Source organism: Phocoena sinus, chromosome 14 (assembly GCF_008692025.1).
Source record: "Phocoena sinus isolate mPhoSin1 chromosome 14, mPhoSin1.pri, whole genome shotgun sequence".
NCBI classification, from domain to species: Eukaryota; Metazoa; Chordata; class Mammalia; order Artiodactyla; family Phocoenidae; genus Phocoena; species Phocoena sinus.
Window position 1 is genome coordinate 50,230,710 of NC_045776.1, and position 18,604 is coordinate 50,249,313.

At 42.4% G+C, this 18,604-nt stretch overlaps 1 protein-coding gene across 21 annotated transcripts in view; it reads left to right on the plus strand.

Moving 5' to 3' along the window:
• The window catches only part of TMEM241 (transmembrane protein 241), a 108,647-nt gene that overhangs the window by 7,510 nt on the left and 82,533 nt on the right, over positions 1-18,604 (plus strand). For all 21 annotated transcript variants that reach the window (XR_004345369.1, XR_004345367.1, XR_004345368.1 and 18 more), the window contains exons 3-4: positions 1,717-1,794; positions 16,351-16,432. Coding sequence is in view for 7 of the 21 variants with exons in the window: in XM_032602556.1 (XP_032458447.1) it covers positions 1,717-1,794; positions 16,351-16,432 (160 nt within the window). In the remaining 14 variants the exon portion in view is untranslated. The remainder of the gene's footprint in view (positions 1-1,716; positions 1,795-16,350; positions 16,433-18,604) is intronic.

Here is an 18,604-nt window from a genome sequence, read left to right on the forward strand (position 1 = left end):
GGGTGTTTTGTGCTACCTGGTACTCTTCCCATTAGGACTGTATCACACTTTATTGTAATTATTGGTTAATTAGCTTACTTCCCTCTAGACCAGAGTTTCTCGGCCTCAGCACCATTGGTATTTTGCACTAGATAACTCTGTTGTGGAGGGCTGTCCGGCACGTTGTAAGGTGTGGGGCAGCATCCTGGCTTCTACTCATCAGGTGCCAGTAGCAACCCTTCCCCCATCCCCAATTGTGACAACCAAAAATGTCTCCAAATGTCCCCTTGGGGGGAAGAGCACATGATTGAGATCCACTGCTCTAGACCAAGCTGTTGGAAGACACGACCCATATCTGTCCACTCCGCCTGGCGGTGTCATTGAAGTCTTCACAAGGGAGACGTAACACCTGGATCTTACAGGATGAGCAGGTGTCCACCAACACGGAGGAGAAGGGAAGACGTTATGGGTCACGAGGGCCGCACGTGCAAACTCTAAAAAGTATGAAATGGGCTGGCACATTACCGAGGCTATGGCCTGTTCCGTGTGGCTGGAATGTGGCTGCCACTGGCAGATGGACAGGAGCTAACCCTGGAGAGGGGCAGCTGCAAGTCCTGGAAGGCTTCTATGTCACATGCAAGTGACTTTTCTGTAGACCAGGGGTTCCCCAGTGTCGTGTCCCAACACACGGGTGTGCTATAATAACCTCTGAGGTAGGTGTCTCAAGTCATAACTAAAAATAAGGTTTTGAAATTTATGAATGACTCACCAAAAACAGAGTAAAAGCAATTAGTGTGGAATAGGATACAGTTATGCCTGTAGTACTGGTCACTCATTTGGCATTTTGCTGTGCTTTCTGCAGTGGGAGAGGGAGGGGTGTTTATCTTGTCACCTATGCTCCCCCTAAACTCTGCACGTGAGGAAATGTGTCTCACGTGAGCTTCATGACCCCAAGTGTGTTGCAGCAGAAAAGAGGCCGAGGGCTGCTGCCTATAGCACCAGGAAGAATCAGCCATTTTTAAAACAAGCGAGGGGCACAATTAGGTTTGCATTTTAGAACAAACCCTTTGGCTGCAGGGTGGAGAATGGATGGTGCAGGGCAACCCTGGAGAGAGGGGGACCCGTTAGGGAACTGATGCTATGGTCCAGGTGTGGGATGATGAGAGTCTGAATTAAGCAGATGGATGGAGGGGAAGGCTTCGGGTTTCAGAGAGGTTATGGGGATAAAGTCAATAGGATTTTGTAAGTTGTTGAGGGAGGTGATGACAGAGGAGGGCTGGGATGACATCTAGGTTTCTGGTTTGGCTGACTAGGGATAGTAGGAGAATGACCAGGATGGGGAGAGGGAAGTTCAAGGTAATGTTTTAGGCATGTTATCATTGGGAGCTTGTGGGGTATCAGGGTGGCCATATCCTCGTGGGAAGGGGGATATGGGAACCATTAGTGCAGAGGTCATAGAGAAGTGGTGGCTGTGGGTGAGATTGTTTGGGAAAAGTCTAGAATAAGAAGAGGAGAACATCAGTGTCAGCACTGAATGGTACAGCTGGACTCAGGGAGTAGTAGAGATGAGAAGGATGGGTCTGAGAATTGGGATGATAATTTGGAGAAAGTGGGAGAAAGGAGTTGTAAGAAGGATCACATGTGTATATTTGTGTCACTCGACAGATCTGCTGGGGGTGGATGGCATTTGAGACCATGGCACTCTGTTAAATTCACATTGGCCCTTATCCTTTTCAGGTGGCAGACATTAATTGGTGGACTTTTGCTTCATGTGTCATGGAAACTGGGCTGGGCGGAGATCAACAGCAGTTCAAGGTAGGACCACCTCTTCTGTGATTGATTCATGACTCATACCCAGCTTCCTTGTGTATTATTTAACTTCTTCTGGTGTTACATTGGGAAACACGGGTGTTTATTTGAGTTGTATGATCTCTTAATTCCCTTCTAATCTTGAGATTAAATGATTTTGTAATCAAGTAGAGCTCAAGTAGTGTTTTCCTGGTTAATAATGCCACTCTTATAATATTAAAATAAATTGAGATATACAATTTATAATACCATATTAATTTGGCTTTGTTTTAGATCATAGGACTGCTATGAATAAGTTATTAAATCAGCTTTAAATTTTTTGGGTAAATTTTTAATTTTGAAATTATTTCCTGCTTACAGAAAAGTTAGGAATAGTACAAAGAAGTCCCATATCCTTTACTCAGATTCCCCAATTATTATTTCACCTTGCTTCTCTTATCAGTTTCACTTGATACATACATACATATTTGTATACATGTAATTTTTTTCTGAATTATTTGAAGGTAAGTTGCAGATTTTTTTTTACTTCTGAATTGTTGAGCATGTATCTCCTAAGAGCAAGGATGTTCTCTTACAGGACTGCAGCAGTTATCAAAGTGAGGAAGTTAACATTGATGCCATACTATTATCTCATATATAGACTGATTCATGTATTGCCAGTTTTCTCAGTAACATTCTTTATAGCCCTCTCCACAAAAATTTGATCCAGGGTCTGATTCAGATCACACATTGTTGTTATGATCCTATTAAGACCGCTTTTCAAATAGATTTGAAAGAAATGTCAAAGACAATGACATTTTTCAAGCAAAATTGTAATCCGAATTGGCTATTCAATCCTGCCTCACCCAAATAAATCCTCATGACTCTTTGAGAACATCATGCCTTGCCTGAAATGATGCACAAAATGAAAAGAAAATGAAGTCAAGGTTTACATGAATAAGGTAAACAACCCAACTGAATGATCAGGCCAAATCATTTGCCTCGTGGTCCAAGTTAACTGCCCAGCTTCTCCATGGATTAGATTAACTGCTTCGTTGCTAAGTCATCCCTTGGCTTGGCACTCTGGAGAAGCTTTGAGAATGAGTCCAGTATAAATATTAATAATTTTGGCTTCTTCTGAAAATATTTAACTGGAGAGCAAAACACTGGTATGAAGAAGTTTGACAAGGGAGAGGGCCTGGGAACTGAGGTGTGGATTAATTTCCCTGACCCTATTACATCACAATCCATATTCTGAAAGACTATCACACACAAGATGCTTAACTAATCCAAAGGAGTAGTTCATTAAGTCATAATTTTACATTTCCATGGTAGAGCGTCCTCCACTTGATAAAACCCCAAAATATAAAATTTTGGGATTTTATATGTGATACTAAGCACAGGTCTTACTTTATACTCCATTGTTATGGTGGATAGTTCAAAGAGAGCGGGTCTTCATTTAAACGAATAGGAGCCCTGAATTCACAAGGACTGTGGTAGTTCTAAGATTTAGTTCTAAGATTTAGTTAAATGATGAAGCATTTTGACTCCAAATAGTTGAATGTATTCCTCCACAGAAGCAAGAGATTGGACTAGAATCAGGGAATTGGCCGTCACATTTTGCACTGGGGTCCACCGGTGCTGATCAACGTGGATCTTCCTCTTTTTTTTTTTTTTTTTTTTTTTTGCGGTATGCGGGCCTCTCACTGTCGTGGCCTCTCCCGTTGCGGAGCACAGGCTCCGGACGCCCAGGCTCAGCAGCCATGGATCACGGGCCCAGCCACTCCACGGCATGTGGGATCTTCCCGGACCAGGGCATGAACCCGTGTCCCCTGTATCGGCAGGCGGACTCTCAACCACTGCGCCACCAGGGAAGCCCCGGATCTTCCTCTTTTACAGTGTTCCTGACTATGATTATCTTATAATTTCTGATGTGAATTATTTACTTGTTCATAATGGTCATTTAAACGTCACCTTAGGGAATTCCCTGGTGGTGCAGTGGTCGGGACTCCGTGCTTTCCCTGCCCAGGGCCTGGGTTCGATCCCTGCTCGGGGAACTAGGATCCCACAGGCTGTGTGGTGCGGCCAAAAAAAAAAAAATTAAAATTAAATAAGTATTACCTTAGTCATATTTCCTTAAAAGCGATGCCATTGTTCATACTCAAACATTTTTTTGTATGTAAAATATGCATAACATAAATTTTACCATTTTTAAACATTTTTTAAGTGTACGATTCAGTGGCATTAAGTATATTCACAGTGTTATGCAACCATTGCCACCATCCATCTCCAGACCTTTTCACCATTCTAAACAGAAACTCTGTACCCATTAAACACTAGCTCCCCCTTCTCCTTCCACCCCCCCACCCCAGGCCCCTGGTAAAGCTCTGTTCTATGTTGTCTCTATGAATTTACCTATGCTAGGTACCTCCTTTAAATGGTATCGTACAGTATTTGTCCTTTTGTGACTGGTTTATTTCACTTGGCATAATGTCTGCAAGCTTCATCTATGTTGAAGCATGTGTGAGGATTTCCTTCCTTTTTAAGGCTGAATAATATTCCATTGTGTGTATAGAGCACATTTTGTTTATATACCGCATTTTGTTTATCCATTCACCCCTTGATGGAATTCTTCATCTTTTTATTGCTTTTTTTGGAGGGGGGTAGAGGGGATGACTAGTAGAACTGGATGGAGTCGAAGATTCTCAAGATGCTTTTCCTGGAAGAAGTGGTCCTTGACAGAGAAGGATCCACTAGACACTGTTGTCCCTTTAACTTGCATGATGCTAGGCGCCACCCATCTCAGAAGAGCCATAATCATATCCCTTTTTGGTCCCCTTGCTAAATCTCCCGGAGACTTTTTCACCTCTATCCCCTGGACTTCCTTTGGTGGTTTCACAGCCACGCACACATGATGTCAGCTCAGTTAAGCTTCTCGTCAAAGATTCTAGTGTCTTAGTTTGTAGTGGGTCTTGTGGTTAATAACTGCTGTCACAGCTCAGGATTTCCAGTTACGATGGGCCCTGGGCAAAGAGGTGTTAGCAGGTAGCAAGCAGTGCTCCTTTGTGTGTGCCCGGGCTGGGTTTGTGTTTGCTGTGGCTGCTGTTTCCTACTGGACTTTGTTTTCCAGTGATGTCATCAGAGAACCAAAGCCCAGCTTTGCTGTGTGACTGTGTACTTGTGCAGAGATAGCAGAGGTTGGGCTCTACTAAAAATGGAAACAACAGCTGGAAGACAGTTTGGAGTCCCTGATGGCATGATGGAACGTCATCATGGAGTTATAGTGATGGGGCTGGAGGGTGGGCTCCAAATTGGTCCTTAATAGCATATGCCATAGAGAGCTCATTTAGACTGTCCTTGCAGCCTGGAGCACAGCAGCAGAATCCCAGATTCCCTTGCAAACAAGTCGCAGACCCTGGCACCATGTTTCTTACATCGCAAAGAGGCCATACCTGCTGTGTTTGTCACATCATGTATTGACTCCACCCAGTGATCTCATGGAATCATTCTCCTCCCAGGATGTTTGCCTGGTAGCCAGTTGTCACCAGGTGTTGGATGATGCCCTGGAAGCCTCTGTCTTGGGAAAGATAGCACTGGTTTTCAGTCACAAGCTTGTCATTATGTGGTGGCAACTGTTGTAGCCAAGACTTTGCAGAGCATTGAAGTGATTTTTCTAGCAGATGTTGGAAGTCCTGTGCTGAAAGCTTTTTGTATTTCTAAAACATGATCCTAAACGAGCACTGTGACCTTTTTCAGCTGACTGGAAGCCTGGTAGCACAGTGAGACCGTGTCACTCTGTTAGATTCTAGAACCATCGCTGAGGACCGACTCAGGCATGATTTCATTGGAGACTTTAGATGCCATCTCCTGGCTCCTATATTACCAGGCTGCATGTTTAAATAAAAACATTTTGAAAGTAATCTTTAACCTACATGCCACTTTTTGTCCACTCTGCATATGAGAGTAAAATTTTGATTCTCAAGGTTTTCAAGTATGAGAAATTCTAAGTTTAAAAAGCCTATGCCATAATACCTTTGTGAGCAGAGATTTCTAATAGATGAAGAAGCCCTCACACCATAACTTTACATTAAGAGTCGTTGGTGGGGAAGCATAACGAATCTCTTTGATAAAACCTCCAAATTAACTCAGCCTTCTCCCTAAAGAAATAAATAGTGAGGCAATCAGGGTTGAGATTGTACTTCTTTTTAATTATTGATTATTGATTGTTTTTTAAGTGAGCTAGCCCACCTTTATGAAAGCTACTGGTGGTTGGAATTTCCCAAATCATGTTGTAATGTATTGATATTTCATTTTGAGTGACTCTTATACCTTTCTAAAAAGTCATCTCTGCTCACAGAGGAAAGTTAGCACTTAAATTCATGTATTTTTGATATTCTTCCCAGTTGTTTTCTCTCCAGAGGAATGGTTTACATATACACATGTTGAAATTACTTTTTGGGGATAATACAGTGAACTTTCAAAACTTCCTCAGGAAACAAGCTTAGAGCCACGAAAAGGATAAAATATCAAATAAAAGCTGATTGGTGTTGGTGTGGTGATTGGGCTGGTACCTGGAGGGAGTCCAGGAGGCCAGCGATGGCAGAAGGACAGGAGGTTCTGAAGTATCAGCTTTATTGAAGTGTCATTTGCAAATAAAATTTTAAGATGTTTAAAGTGTACAATGTGGTGATTTACTATACATATACATTGTGAAAGATTCTCACCATCTAGTTAATGAACACATCCAGCACCTCACATATTTATCTTTTTTTTTGCGGTACGCGGGCCTCTCACTGTTGTGGGCTCTCCTGTTGCGGAGCACAGGCTCCGGACGCTCAGGCCCAGCAGCCATGGCTCATGGGCCCAGCCGCTCCGCGGCATATGGGATCTTCCCGGACCGGGACACGAACCCGTGTCCCCTGCATCGGCAGGCGGACTCTCAACCACTGCGCCACCAGGGAAGCCCTTTTTTCTTTTTTTTTTTTTTTTTTTGGTGAGAACATTTAAGTTCTAGTCTCTTAGCAAATTTCAGTTATACAGTACAATGTGATCAACTGTAGTCAACATGTTATACATTAGATCCTCATAGGATACGTTATTCATCATTCATGAGTAATCAATATACATTATTCATCTTGCAGCCGAAAGTTTGTGCCCTTTTACCAAACTCTCCCTGTTCCCCTCACCCCCCAGTCCCTGACAACCACTTTTCTACTCTCTGTTTCTCTAAGTTTGACTTTTTAAAAAAAGATTCCATGTAATAAGTGATGCCATGCAGTGTTTGTCTTTCTCAGGATGGGATATTTTGACCTTTGACACCTGCAGGTCATGCCCACGCCACTCAGTGCATAGGAGTCTGCTGAACTCACGATTTGTCATAGATACACCACGTGTGGAAGTCACTCTGAGTCCATATAACCCTTTCTGGCCTCTTAAGTCCATGGTGTGAAATGTAAACCTCCCCAGACTGAGATCAAAGGAGTTATGTCTTGCACATTAGCTTGGATTTGCAGTCTCTCGTGGACTGTGCACGGGCAAGGTGCTTGTACTGGGTTTTCTTTCTTCCTCACATCTATTAGAGATGAGATATGTGCCCCTTCTATCCTGCCTCACTTATTATTCGGGGACCTGGGTGGCCTATGTTTCTTTTTTTTTTTTTCTTTTTTGGACTATATTTCTTAGTACTGACGTCTCTGTTCTATGCCATGCCTGCCATCTGTCTCCTAAGGCTCAATTAACTGCACATCCAGCCTTGGTCCTCCCAGGGGAGGGGTGAGGCGCCCAAGGGTACTACCACTCGAAAGTTCCAGACGTTGGGACCCAAGCTGCCTTACTCTAAATCAGGGGTCAGCAAACAAGAGCCAGAAAGTAAATGTTTTAGACTTTGTGGGCCATGCAGTCTCTGTCACAACTACTCAAATCTGCTGTCGTAGCGGGAAAGCAGCCATGACAACGTAAACGGATGGGTGTGTCTGTGTGCCAATAAAATGCTATTTTCAGCAACAGGCAGCAGGCGGGATTTGGCCCGCGGGCCCTTGTTTGCTGCCTCCTGGCTCTAAGCTATCCTCTCTGAGAAACAGTGTCATCACAGGGTTGTTGGGTCCAAGTAATATTAGGGCTGGACAAGGGAGTGTGGCCCTCTGTGAGTCAGGGAGAGAGTAAGGAATGAAGGAGTAAGGTCTAAGAATAGGAGGAAGCAACGAGAAAAGGGAATAAGATACTTTGAGGACCATATTCACCAGGAATGGACCAAAAAGATGAAATTAGGTGTCTTCTATAAGTAGGAAGTTAATGTATGCAGAAGTCCTTTTGAATTGTAAAGCAAATACTGATTTTACAGTTATAAGGTGTGTTACTGTTTTAGGCAGTGCCAATCAATAGTCAACACATCAACTCTGGTATCTTGGTCAGGTGTTATTTTCATGTTTGGAAACTGCTTTGAGGTCACTAGGTGTCAGTAGAATGCAGAGAACTTTTAAGAATTCAGCTCAAGGATCCCTCCAGGCTCCTATGAACAGATAAACTAAGTGTTTTCAGGGAGCAGATGTTCCCTCAATAATGCATGCTCTATTTGAAAAACAAATGATTTAATTTAATTAGCCTTCATCTCAATAACAACAGTTTTATGATTCATGCCAACAGACTATTGTTAGCTTCTTGTAAAATGCTTTACTCATCAGGGTTCTTAGGGACAGTAGAGCGTGCACAAGCAGAAAAGAAAAAGTACACGATGCAAACAAGATGCATTTGTGCTTATAACTCACGGAGGAAAAATTGCGTATCACCACTATTTTCAAAGCAGACCCTGTAGCAAATAGTCCTTCAATAGAGTACAGCCTGCAGTCTTTCCCCCAAGGAGTTCCTCTGAGATCCCTCCTACACACACACACACACACACACACACACACACACACACACACACACACACACACACACACACCCTGGCTCAGCCCTCACACCACAGAGACTCGAGATTCTGTCAGGACCTCCTCAGGATTTAATCCCATCTTGCCTCCTTTGATGGCACGTAGAACAATGTAAGAATAAACCAGCACAGAAGGCCCAGATGGTGCCACCTTATGAATTAAAGGTGGAGAGGAGGTGCCTTAATAGATGTGCCTCATTTGTTCCTAATGCGCAGGCTGTTGGGTGTCTCAGAATCATGCAGTGTTAGAGCTGCCAAAGAGCGTCTCAGTCAGCTAAGGCTGCTGTTACAAAAGACCACGGACTGGGTAGCTTAAACAGCAGACATTTATTTCTCACAGTTCTGGAGGCTGGGAAGTCCAAGATCAGGGTGCCAGTGTGGTTGGTTTCTGTTGAGGGTTTCTTGTGGGTTTACAGATGTCTGCTTTGTTCCTGTATCTTTACATGGTGGTAGTGTGTGTGTGTGGGAGAGAGAGAGGGGGAGAGAGAGAGAGAGAGATGGAGAAAGGAGGCATGCTCTCTTGTGTCTCTTCTTACTAGGGCACTAATCCCATCATGAGGGTTCCATCCTCATGACCTGATTACCTCCCAAGGGCCCCACCTCCAAATACCGTCATACTAGGGGTTAGGGTTTCAACATATGAATCTTGGGAGTACATAAACATGCAGATCATAGCAGAGAATGAGTCAGTATAACGTCTCTGGAAGGCAATTTTGTAACCAGTTACAAACTTTAACGTGTGTATCTTTGAACAGCAATTCCACTTCAGGAAATGTGTTCTGAATATTGTGAAAACATCATAAATATGAGCAGAGAATATATTCAAGGATAATCATTACTGTGTTAGAATAGTAAAAACCTAGGATAAGCTTAAATGTCCAGCAGTAGCCTGGTATTCAAGTATTAATAAATTGGGGATGACTTTTTTGACATGGAAAGATGTTAAACAGGTTATAAAACAACCTGTGCAATTGGATCCCATTTTTGTTGAAATGTTCATATACGTGCATATGGATGCTGTTTGGAAGGAGATATAACAGGGTATTAACAGTGGTTATCTTTGGGTAGTAGGATTGTAATTATAATGTTTTCCTTGATAATCTGTGTTTTCAAAATTTTCTAACATGGAAGGTACCACTTTTTAATAAGAAAAAGAGATAAATTATTATAGGAAACAAAATAACTGCCTCCATTTCAAGTTTCTAAGTTCACATCTATTGAAGAAAAACATGTTTGTTTTTTAATGCAGTTGGGTTTTTTTGGTCACAGTTATAGGCTACAACATGATCGTTACAAATGTTTATTGAATTTGAAATTCTTAGGATTCTCGCATTGGGGCCATTTCAAACAGGCAGATGGCAGGATATGGAACCTTTTGCTTGCATCCCTACCTTTGACAACTGAGTAGCTGTAAGTGCCAGCAATTCTGTTCAGGGCAAAGTCTCTGAAGCACTTGAGAAAAGCAGAGGAAGAAATGTGAATTAGAGTCATGACTGCAGTTTCCTGTTGTATCTTGCTGCTTTGTACCAAACTAGCAAGAGAAGGGAAAACTTTTTTTTTTAAGTTACAAAAATAATACATGGTGATTCATTCAGCAAGTATTTGAGTGCCTACTGTACATGCCAGGTATTGTGTTAGGTGTAAGGGGTGCATAATGAACAAAACAGACAAAAATCCTTGCCCTCATAGAGCTACGTTCTAATTGATGCAGACAGACAAGAAACAACTAAAAATGAAAGTGGATGACGTAATAGGTGTAGAGAAGAATAGAGCTGGGTAAGTGGATAATGTGTATGTGTGTGTGCCTGAGTATGGGCCAGTGGATGGGGGGGTTTGTTATTTTATATAGGGTGGATAAGAAGGACTCATGGATAAGAAGCTGTGACAAAGCGAGAGAGAGGCATGGAGATACATACACTACCAAACGTAACGTAGATAGCTAATGGGAAGCAGCCGCATAGCACAGGGAGATCAGCTTGGTGCTTTGTGACCGCCTGGAGGGGTGGGATAGGGAGGGTGGGAGGGAGCCGCAAGAGGGAGGAGATATGGGAACCAATGTATATGTATAACTGATTCACTTTGTTATAAAGCAGAAACTAACACACCATTGTAAAGCAATTATACTCCAATAAAGATGTAAAAAAAAAAAAAGATGACTTTTGAGCAGAGATTTGAATACGTGAAGGAGTGAACCATGCAGGTATCCGGAGGGGGAGGGCTCCAGGCTGAAGAATGTTTGATGATCAACAATGAGGTCAAAAGCAGTTTTGTTCCACTTGTAAATGGAAACATCACTGTAGATATCTTTAAATACCTCAACAACAATAATAATAAATAATAAAGTATAGTCAAGTAGTACATATGTAGCCTCCGAAAGATACCAATTTATATCCCACAGCAGTATATGAAGGCATTAATTTTATGACCCCCTGTATAAGATACCATCTTTTAAAAATGGCTAGTTTCTTGGGCAAAACTTGATATATCATTGTTTTATTTTAAAGTTCTTTTTAGTATTAGGGCGGTTGAATAACTTTTCACATGTTTATTGGCCATTTGTGTCTCTTGTGTGTGTGTGTATGTGTATGAGAGAGAGACGCACACGTACACATACACAGACAGACAGGAAAAGGAGAGAGAAAATTACCTATTTCTGTCCTTTGAATGTTTTTCTTTTGGGGAGTTGGTTTTTTTCTTATTGATTTGTAAACACTCATTATACATCAAGGATATTAAACTCCAACCTGTTTTATATGTTGCCAGTGTTTTTCCTGGTTTGCTAATCATCTTTTCACTTTCTTTATGGTGTTTTGGCCATCTTCTGGCCATCTTAGGTGGATCTGTCAGTCTTTCCTAGTGGCATCTGAACTTGGAGTTATGTGTGGAAAAGCCAGAAGGAGAACATTTATTGAGTGTTGTTTTCAATGTGCCACATGCTACCTCAAGTGCTGCGTATTCATTCCTTTAGCTAATTGTCTCAATAGCCTTCTGAGCATTATTATCGCCATTTTATAAATGTAAAACGGAGCTCTCACTGCAAACTAGCTTTAGAGTTGGGATGTAAATCAACTAGCTTTAGAGTTGGATACACATCTTCTAAATAGGAAGGTTTGCCTGAGCACATTCTTTCTACTACACAGAGCCTCCTGCTCTATACTTGTGCATCCTTCCTACTCCCACCTCTAGATAACCTAGATGACCCCTAGATGATCCCAGCCCTAGATGCCCTGACCTAGAAGAAAGGGCACAGCCCAGGGACATGTGTGAAGTGTGTCCGTCCCTTAGAGCTGTTGGTTAAAGTTTTCAGCTAACTGCTGGAACATTCCTTGGGAGTGAAGAGAGCTAATTATAATTTCCAAAGATTTGAGCAACCATGTGAATAAGATTATACTCTCCAGTGCCCAGAACCAGGTACAGTTTCCATCACTTATTGCTATATCTCCTGAGGAAAGAATCCTCAGTTTTAGCAGACCTACCTAGGATGTAAAAGTTAGTTTCCTTTCTTTCTGAAGAAAGGATTTTAAAGAAATGCTTCAAGAGATGGCAAAAACACAAAGAAGCACTGCCCTTGTAGCTGGTACTCACCTTGTTTCCACACTGCCTGGAAGAGTATGGAAAATTCAGTCATCATGAATTTTATCTGCCCTGGTAGGTGTTGAAAGGTCTGACCCCTCCATGTTGTAAGATCACACTTAAGTCGTGGAAACCCTGGAAGCCAGAGGTCCAAATTCTAATTCCTGGAGCAGCCTGTGTATATTTTTTCTGGTTGAAGTTCTTCCTTTTTTTTTTTTTTTTTTAACAACAAAAAGAAACTTATGCTTTATTGAGAGAAAAATTCTACTCTAGTAGTAAGATACAGAGGAAAATTTAGTCAGACCTTGTGCTATGCTCTGTACTTACAGTACTTACAGAGATGGAAATTTTTTTTTTTTTTTTGGCTTAAAATAACACAGGTTTGCTATCTTACAGCTCTGGAATTCAGAAGTCCAAAATGGTTTCGCTGGGATAAAAAGTCTTTGGCTGTAAAGAATTTGTTACAATTAGGAAATTTTTCCCGCATTTTTTATGTTACAAAACTTTGCAGTACATCTTAAGTTTTCAAAGGTCCCAACTCCTTTTCAGAAATTTTTCCCCAGAAAATTTATATTTATACATATCTTCTAATTTTGCCTAAACTTTTGTTTTGAAGTTATTTCTTTGTATTTTAGGGCGGAGGGGTTAAAATACAAGAGGTTCCCTAGCGCTGTTTTATTTCCCTCACGTCCAGATACCCTGACGTCTCCTGAAGTATGTATGAGAGTAGGCGGGAGTTTTCTTTGTTTAGGAGTGGGTGGGGCACGCGTGTCTGGGGCTTCACTGGCCTTCCATTCTGAAGTCGGGCTTGCCGCAGCTGGGCCAGCCGCTATTTCCCCACCCCTGCCCGGCACACGCCTTCCTTCCTTCGTCATCATGCTCCCTACAGTACATGCTCTGGGCTTCCTTCTAGGGCACAGCATGTCATGGGACTTGGCCCTTAATGTCTAATGGGAAAGCCTTTTCCTAGAAGAGTAGCAATTGGTTGGTATTAGCTTGGCCCCTTTAGGATGGAGGCTGGCATTTCCATTCTTTGTTCACCTTTTGGTTGGAAGTACAGATGTCTGTGATGGCAGCAGGACTAGTAATAGCAGAATATTTCTCAGATAACTAGCTGCTTGAGCTGCTACCAGGGCAAAATCATGTTGTGTTTGCAACTTATTTATTTATATATCATTGTCTCACATTAGATTATTATGAGATCCTTGAGGGTAAAGTATGAGAGGCGGTTAAAAGCAAGGTTTTAAGTCAGACAGGCCTGAATTCAAATTGTGGCTTTGCCATTACCAGCTTTTCTGACCATAGACAAAGTACTTAAACTCTTTGTGCCTCGGTTTCCTCATCTGCACAGTCGGGGTAATAATGATAATAATGATACTTTCCTTGTGAGATTGTTGTGCAGATTTTATTATTATTTTTTATTTATCTATTTTTAGATAAATATTTTTTGGCCACGCTGCACAGCTTGCAGGATCTCAGTTCCCCCACCAGGGATTGAACCCAGGCCACAGCAGTGAAAGCCTGGAATCCTAACCACTAGGCAACTGGGGAACTCCCACAGATTTTAAAAAGATTACAGTGTAGAAAACATTTAGCACAGTGCCTGGTTTGCAGCAAGGGCTCAAAAAATGTCATTGGTGATGCTGCTGTTTTTTTTGTGTGGTTTGTTTGTTTTTTAAATTTATTTATTTTTGACTGCTTTGGGTCTTTGTTGCTGCAAGTGGGTTTTCTCTAGTTGCGGAGAGCGGGGGCTACTCTTCGTTGTGGTGCGAGGGCTTCTCGTTGTGATGCGTGGGCTTCTCATTGTGGTGGCTTCTCTTGTTGTGGAGCACCGGCTCTAGGTGTGCGGGCTTCAGTAGTTGTGGCACGTGGGCTTCAGTAGTTGTGGCTCGTGGGCTCTAGCGCGCAGGCTCAGTAGTTGTGGTGCACAGGTTTAGTTGCTCCGTGACATGTGGGATCTTCCCGGACCAGGGCTTGAACTCGTGTCCCCTGCATTGGCAGGTGGATTCTTAACCACTGTGCCACCAGGGAAGTCCCTGATGCTGCTGTTAATATTAACTCTGGCGCTGTGAGCACCTTGCAAGTTGCTGTGAGTTTGGCTGAATGACTATATACAGGAAGTAGGGTTCGAAGGCCTTATCTGAGACTAGAAACGTTTTCATGCCCTGTTCCCTGGGAAGTTGTACAAAAGCAGGTCTGATGATAGAGTGCCTGCCCATGTTAATAAAATTACCAAAGAACACTTCTTTTTTTTTTTTTTTTTTTTTTTTGCGGTACGCGGGCCTCTCACTGCTGTGGCCTCTCCCGTTGCGGAGCACAGGCTCCGGACGTGCAGGCTCAGCGGCCATGGCTCACAGGCTCAACTGCTCCATGGCATGTGGGATCTTCCCAGACCGGGGCACGAACCCGCGTCCCCTGCATCGGCAGGCAGACTCTCAACCACTGCGCCACCAGGGAAGCCCCCAAAGAACACTTCTTGAACAGGCTCCATCCCAGGAGAGCAGTTCATTGAGTTACTTGGGATTATTATGTTGTATCCTGCTGGAATGTCTTCACTAATTTATATTTATTTTAGAATAACTCTGGAAACTTGAATTAGTGAACCGAATGCATTTGTAACTGATGGGGGAAGCAAATTGCACCCTCAGTGATGTGTACTCTATGGAAAGACTGGGATTTTGCTTTTTTAAAACTTGATTTCAACATAACTATTCTTACAGAAATACACTCATATTGGTTATTAGAATGCAATTTAACTTATCCTACACAATTTGGACCAAAAAACTTGGTACATGGTTTGCTTTAAAAAAGAAAGAAAAAGCATTTGCAATCTGGTTTATTTTTCATCTATTACAAATGTGTATAAAAGATCCACCATCAAATGCTGCTAAAACAAACAGAATGAACCTTGAGAAATTAAACTTTGGTTTGTCTCTGAAAAATAACATGTATTGCACTGTAAAAGTTTATAAAATTGGTGCAACAGAACATTGTTGTAATGTTTCAATGCCAGTTCACAAAGTTCAATAACTAATGGATGTTGATGAGGGTGGGGAGAGCCTATGTGTACGTATGAAAATATAAAAGCTATCCAATCTAGTTAATATTGCATGCAGATCACAAGTTCACTCAAACCAAGATTCAGATAATTTCTTAAATCTGAGTTAACACTACCGGTCCAGTTCATCTGCTGTCAACAAGGAAACTGCACAGTAGCTGTTTTTCTGATTTGCGCAAAAAAGAAAATGAAGTTTCTTCCCCCAGGTTTTCAGTGTAGAACTGAAACTACAGGAAAGGTATTCTGAGGAGAGCAAGATTCTAAACTGTGTTGAAAAAGCAGTTCTCGGGACTGGCTGTCCAGTGGTTAGGACTCCATGCTTTCACTGCCAGGGGCCCGAGTTTGGTCCCTGGTCAGGGAACTAAGATCCTGCAAGCCATGCAGTGTGGCCAAAAAAAAGAAAAAAGAAAAAGAAAGAGGAAAAGCAGTTCTTGGTGTGGCCACAAGGGAATCAAAGAAATGTGCCCTTGAGAAGTCCTTGGAGATTCCCTGAACTGGCATCCCAGGTAAACGGTTGAGGCTCAGCAATTGGCCACCCAGCTCAAGTTCAGACACTCTTTTCAATTCCATCCTTTCATACTGCGGTTCCTTTTGTTGTGGTTCCCTGGAGCTGTTTGGTACCTTGCCTAGGTAAATTGCCTTTAAAAATTTTTTTAAATAATTTGGCATGTGTTCAAAGCCTCCGGCTACTTAAATTCCAAATAATAACATTCACTGCTTCTTTTAAAAAAAATCAAATCTGTTCTTTCTCCCAACCTGCAGGAAACCTTTTCTATCTCCAGCTCTTCTGTGCCCGATTGTGGGATCAGTAACGCCACATCGTTGGCTGAGTGATGGACTGTAGTCAGGATGGCTTGGTCAGCTTCCATCCCTCTCAATGATACACAGCAAATCATGCTTCACAAGTCACCTGGGGATGTTTAGACAACCATGAGTGCTGTATTTGGTGTATGGGAGCGTCATACCTTCCAGCGAGGTCTTTTGGACATAAAGTGACAGAAATCTATGGCCTCTTTCCCTTTTACAGATCTGATGTTTTGACATGGCTTCCTGCTTCAGTGCTGTTTGTGGGTATCATCTATGCTGGTTCCAGAGCACTGTCCAGACTGGTAAGTGTTAGAGGTTTTGGGGGGGACAGTCCCTTTCCCTTCTTCCCCTTTGCCTTTAACTTGTTGCGCCTTGGATCAATAGGGGGCAAAGCAACAGCTTTAATGATGGTGCAGCTAGATTGAAGAACAAGTCTTGGGGCTGAGGCCAACGTGGAGTGGTCCCACTCCCTGAATGGAAGATAACCAGATAACAGGGAAGGATTGACTTGTTTTACAAGATGGAGAGCTGCAGATGGAGACGTAGGAAGCCGGAGTAGGGATATTTGTGGAGCCTGCTCTGCGTGGATACACCCCGTCCTTGGGAGCAAGGAGGGTGGGCTCAGTCTGCTCCTTGCTTCCGGGGACCATGACCCTGCCCATCAATAACACGGCCTGGGCGGGCTGGGCTTAGTCGTGGGTTCGCATGCTTGGTACGGAATTGATGCCCAGTATACAGGGACACTAGTGAAACAAGTGTTCATTCTGTCCTCCCACCCAGACCCCAGGACTGAGCTCCTCAAAGGAGGGTACTGTGAGGAACAGATTTCTTCCAGCTGTGTTATATATGATATGGAACTCCAAAAATTTAGTTATTTTGCCACCAAAGGAGAATCCATAAATATCAGCATTGATCAGAGTCTCAGAACATGGCTTAAAACTCAGGAACTTTTTGTTTTCATATAGTTAAGGTTTTGTTTTGTTTTTTTAATTGGGGTATAGTTGCTTTACAATGTTGTATTACTTTCTGCTGTACAACGAAGTGAATCAGCTATGTGTATACATATATCCCCTCCCTCTTAGACCTCCTTCCCACCCCACCCCCCATCCCACCCACCTAGGTCACCACAGAGCACCAAACTGAGCTCCCTGTGCTATACAGCAGATTCCCACTGGCTATCTATTTTACACATGGTAGTGTTTATATGTCAATCCCAATCTCCCTATTCATCCCACTTCCCCCTCCCCCACCAAGTCCACATGTCCATTCTCTACGTCTGCATCTCTATTCCTGCCCTGCAGATAGGTTCATCTGTACCATTTTTCTAGATTCCACACATATGCGTTAATACACGATATTTGTTTTTCTCTTTCTGATTTACTTCACTCTGTATGACAGACTCTAGGTCCAGCCACGTCTCTGCAAATGACCCAATTTCGTTCCTTTTTATGGCTGAGTAATATTCCATTGTATACATGTACCACATCTTCTTTATCCATTCATCTGTCGATGGAACTTTAGGTTGCTTCCATGTCCTGGCTATTGTAAATAGTGCTGCAATGAACATTGGGGTGCATGTATCTTTTTGAATTATGGTTTTCTCAGGGTATATGCCCAGTAGTGGGATTGCTGGGTCATATGGTAGTTCTATTTTTAGTTTTTTAAGGAACCTCCATACTGTTCTCCATAGTGGCTGTATCAATTTACATTCCCACCAATAGTGCAAGAGGGTTCCCTTTTCTCCACACCCTCTCCAGCATTTATTGTTTGTAGATTTTTTGATGATGGCCATTCTGACTGATCTGAGGTGATACCTCATTGTAGTTTTGATTTGCATTTATGTAATGATTAGTGATGTTGGGCATCTTTTCATGAGTTTGTTGGCCATCTGTATGTCTTTTTTGGAGAAACGTCTATTTAGGTCTTCAGGAATGGTTTTATACTCTAATTGCTGTTTTTAATCTATCAGAAAATGATTGTATCCTAATGTTTGAAAACATGAGAAATTTTCAAACAATTCAGTCTTTTAATGTAAAGTTTGTTGTTATGTTGGCCCCTTAGGCCTCAGATATGAAAGCAGTGAAAACAAAATCTGCCTCTCTGGATAATAATAGTATTGTTAGGACAACTCCAAAGCTGCAAAGTAGTGGCTGAGAACTGTGATAATTTCTAAATTAAATCGATAATTTCTAAATTAAATCATCATTTTCCTTTCATGATTCATAAGCTTGAGTAGATGGGATGATGTGTGCGATGGGGGAGAAAATAGCCTGGGTGACCTAAGAAGTGAGACACAGAGCACGTTGGTGCTGAGCCCAGAACAGGGGGCCAGGCTGGCTCTCAGCTGCCGCTCTTGATGCTGTCAGGCTCCTCCAAGTCCATGGCCTCTCTTTACGGCCTCTGGCCTGCAGGGGGAGCTTCCTCTTCTATAGCAGAGTATAGGGTTTGACTGGAAAACAAAAAAAACAAAAAAC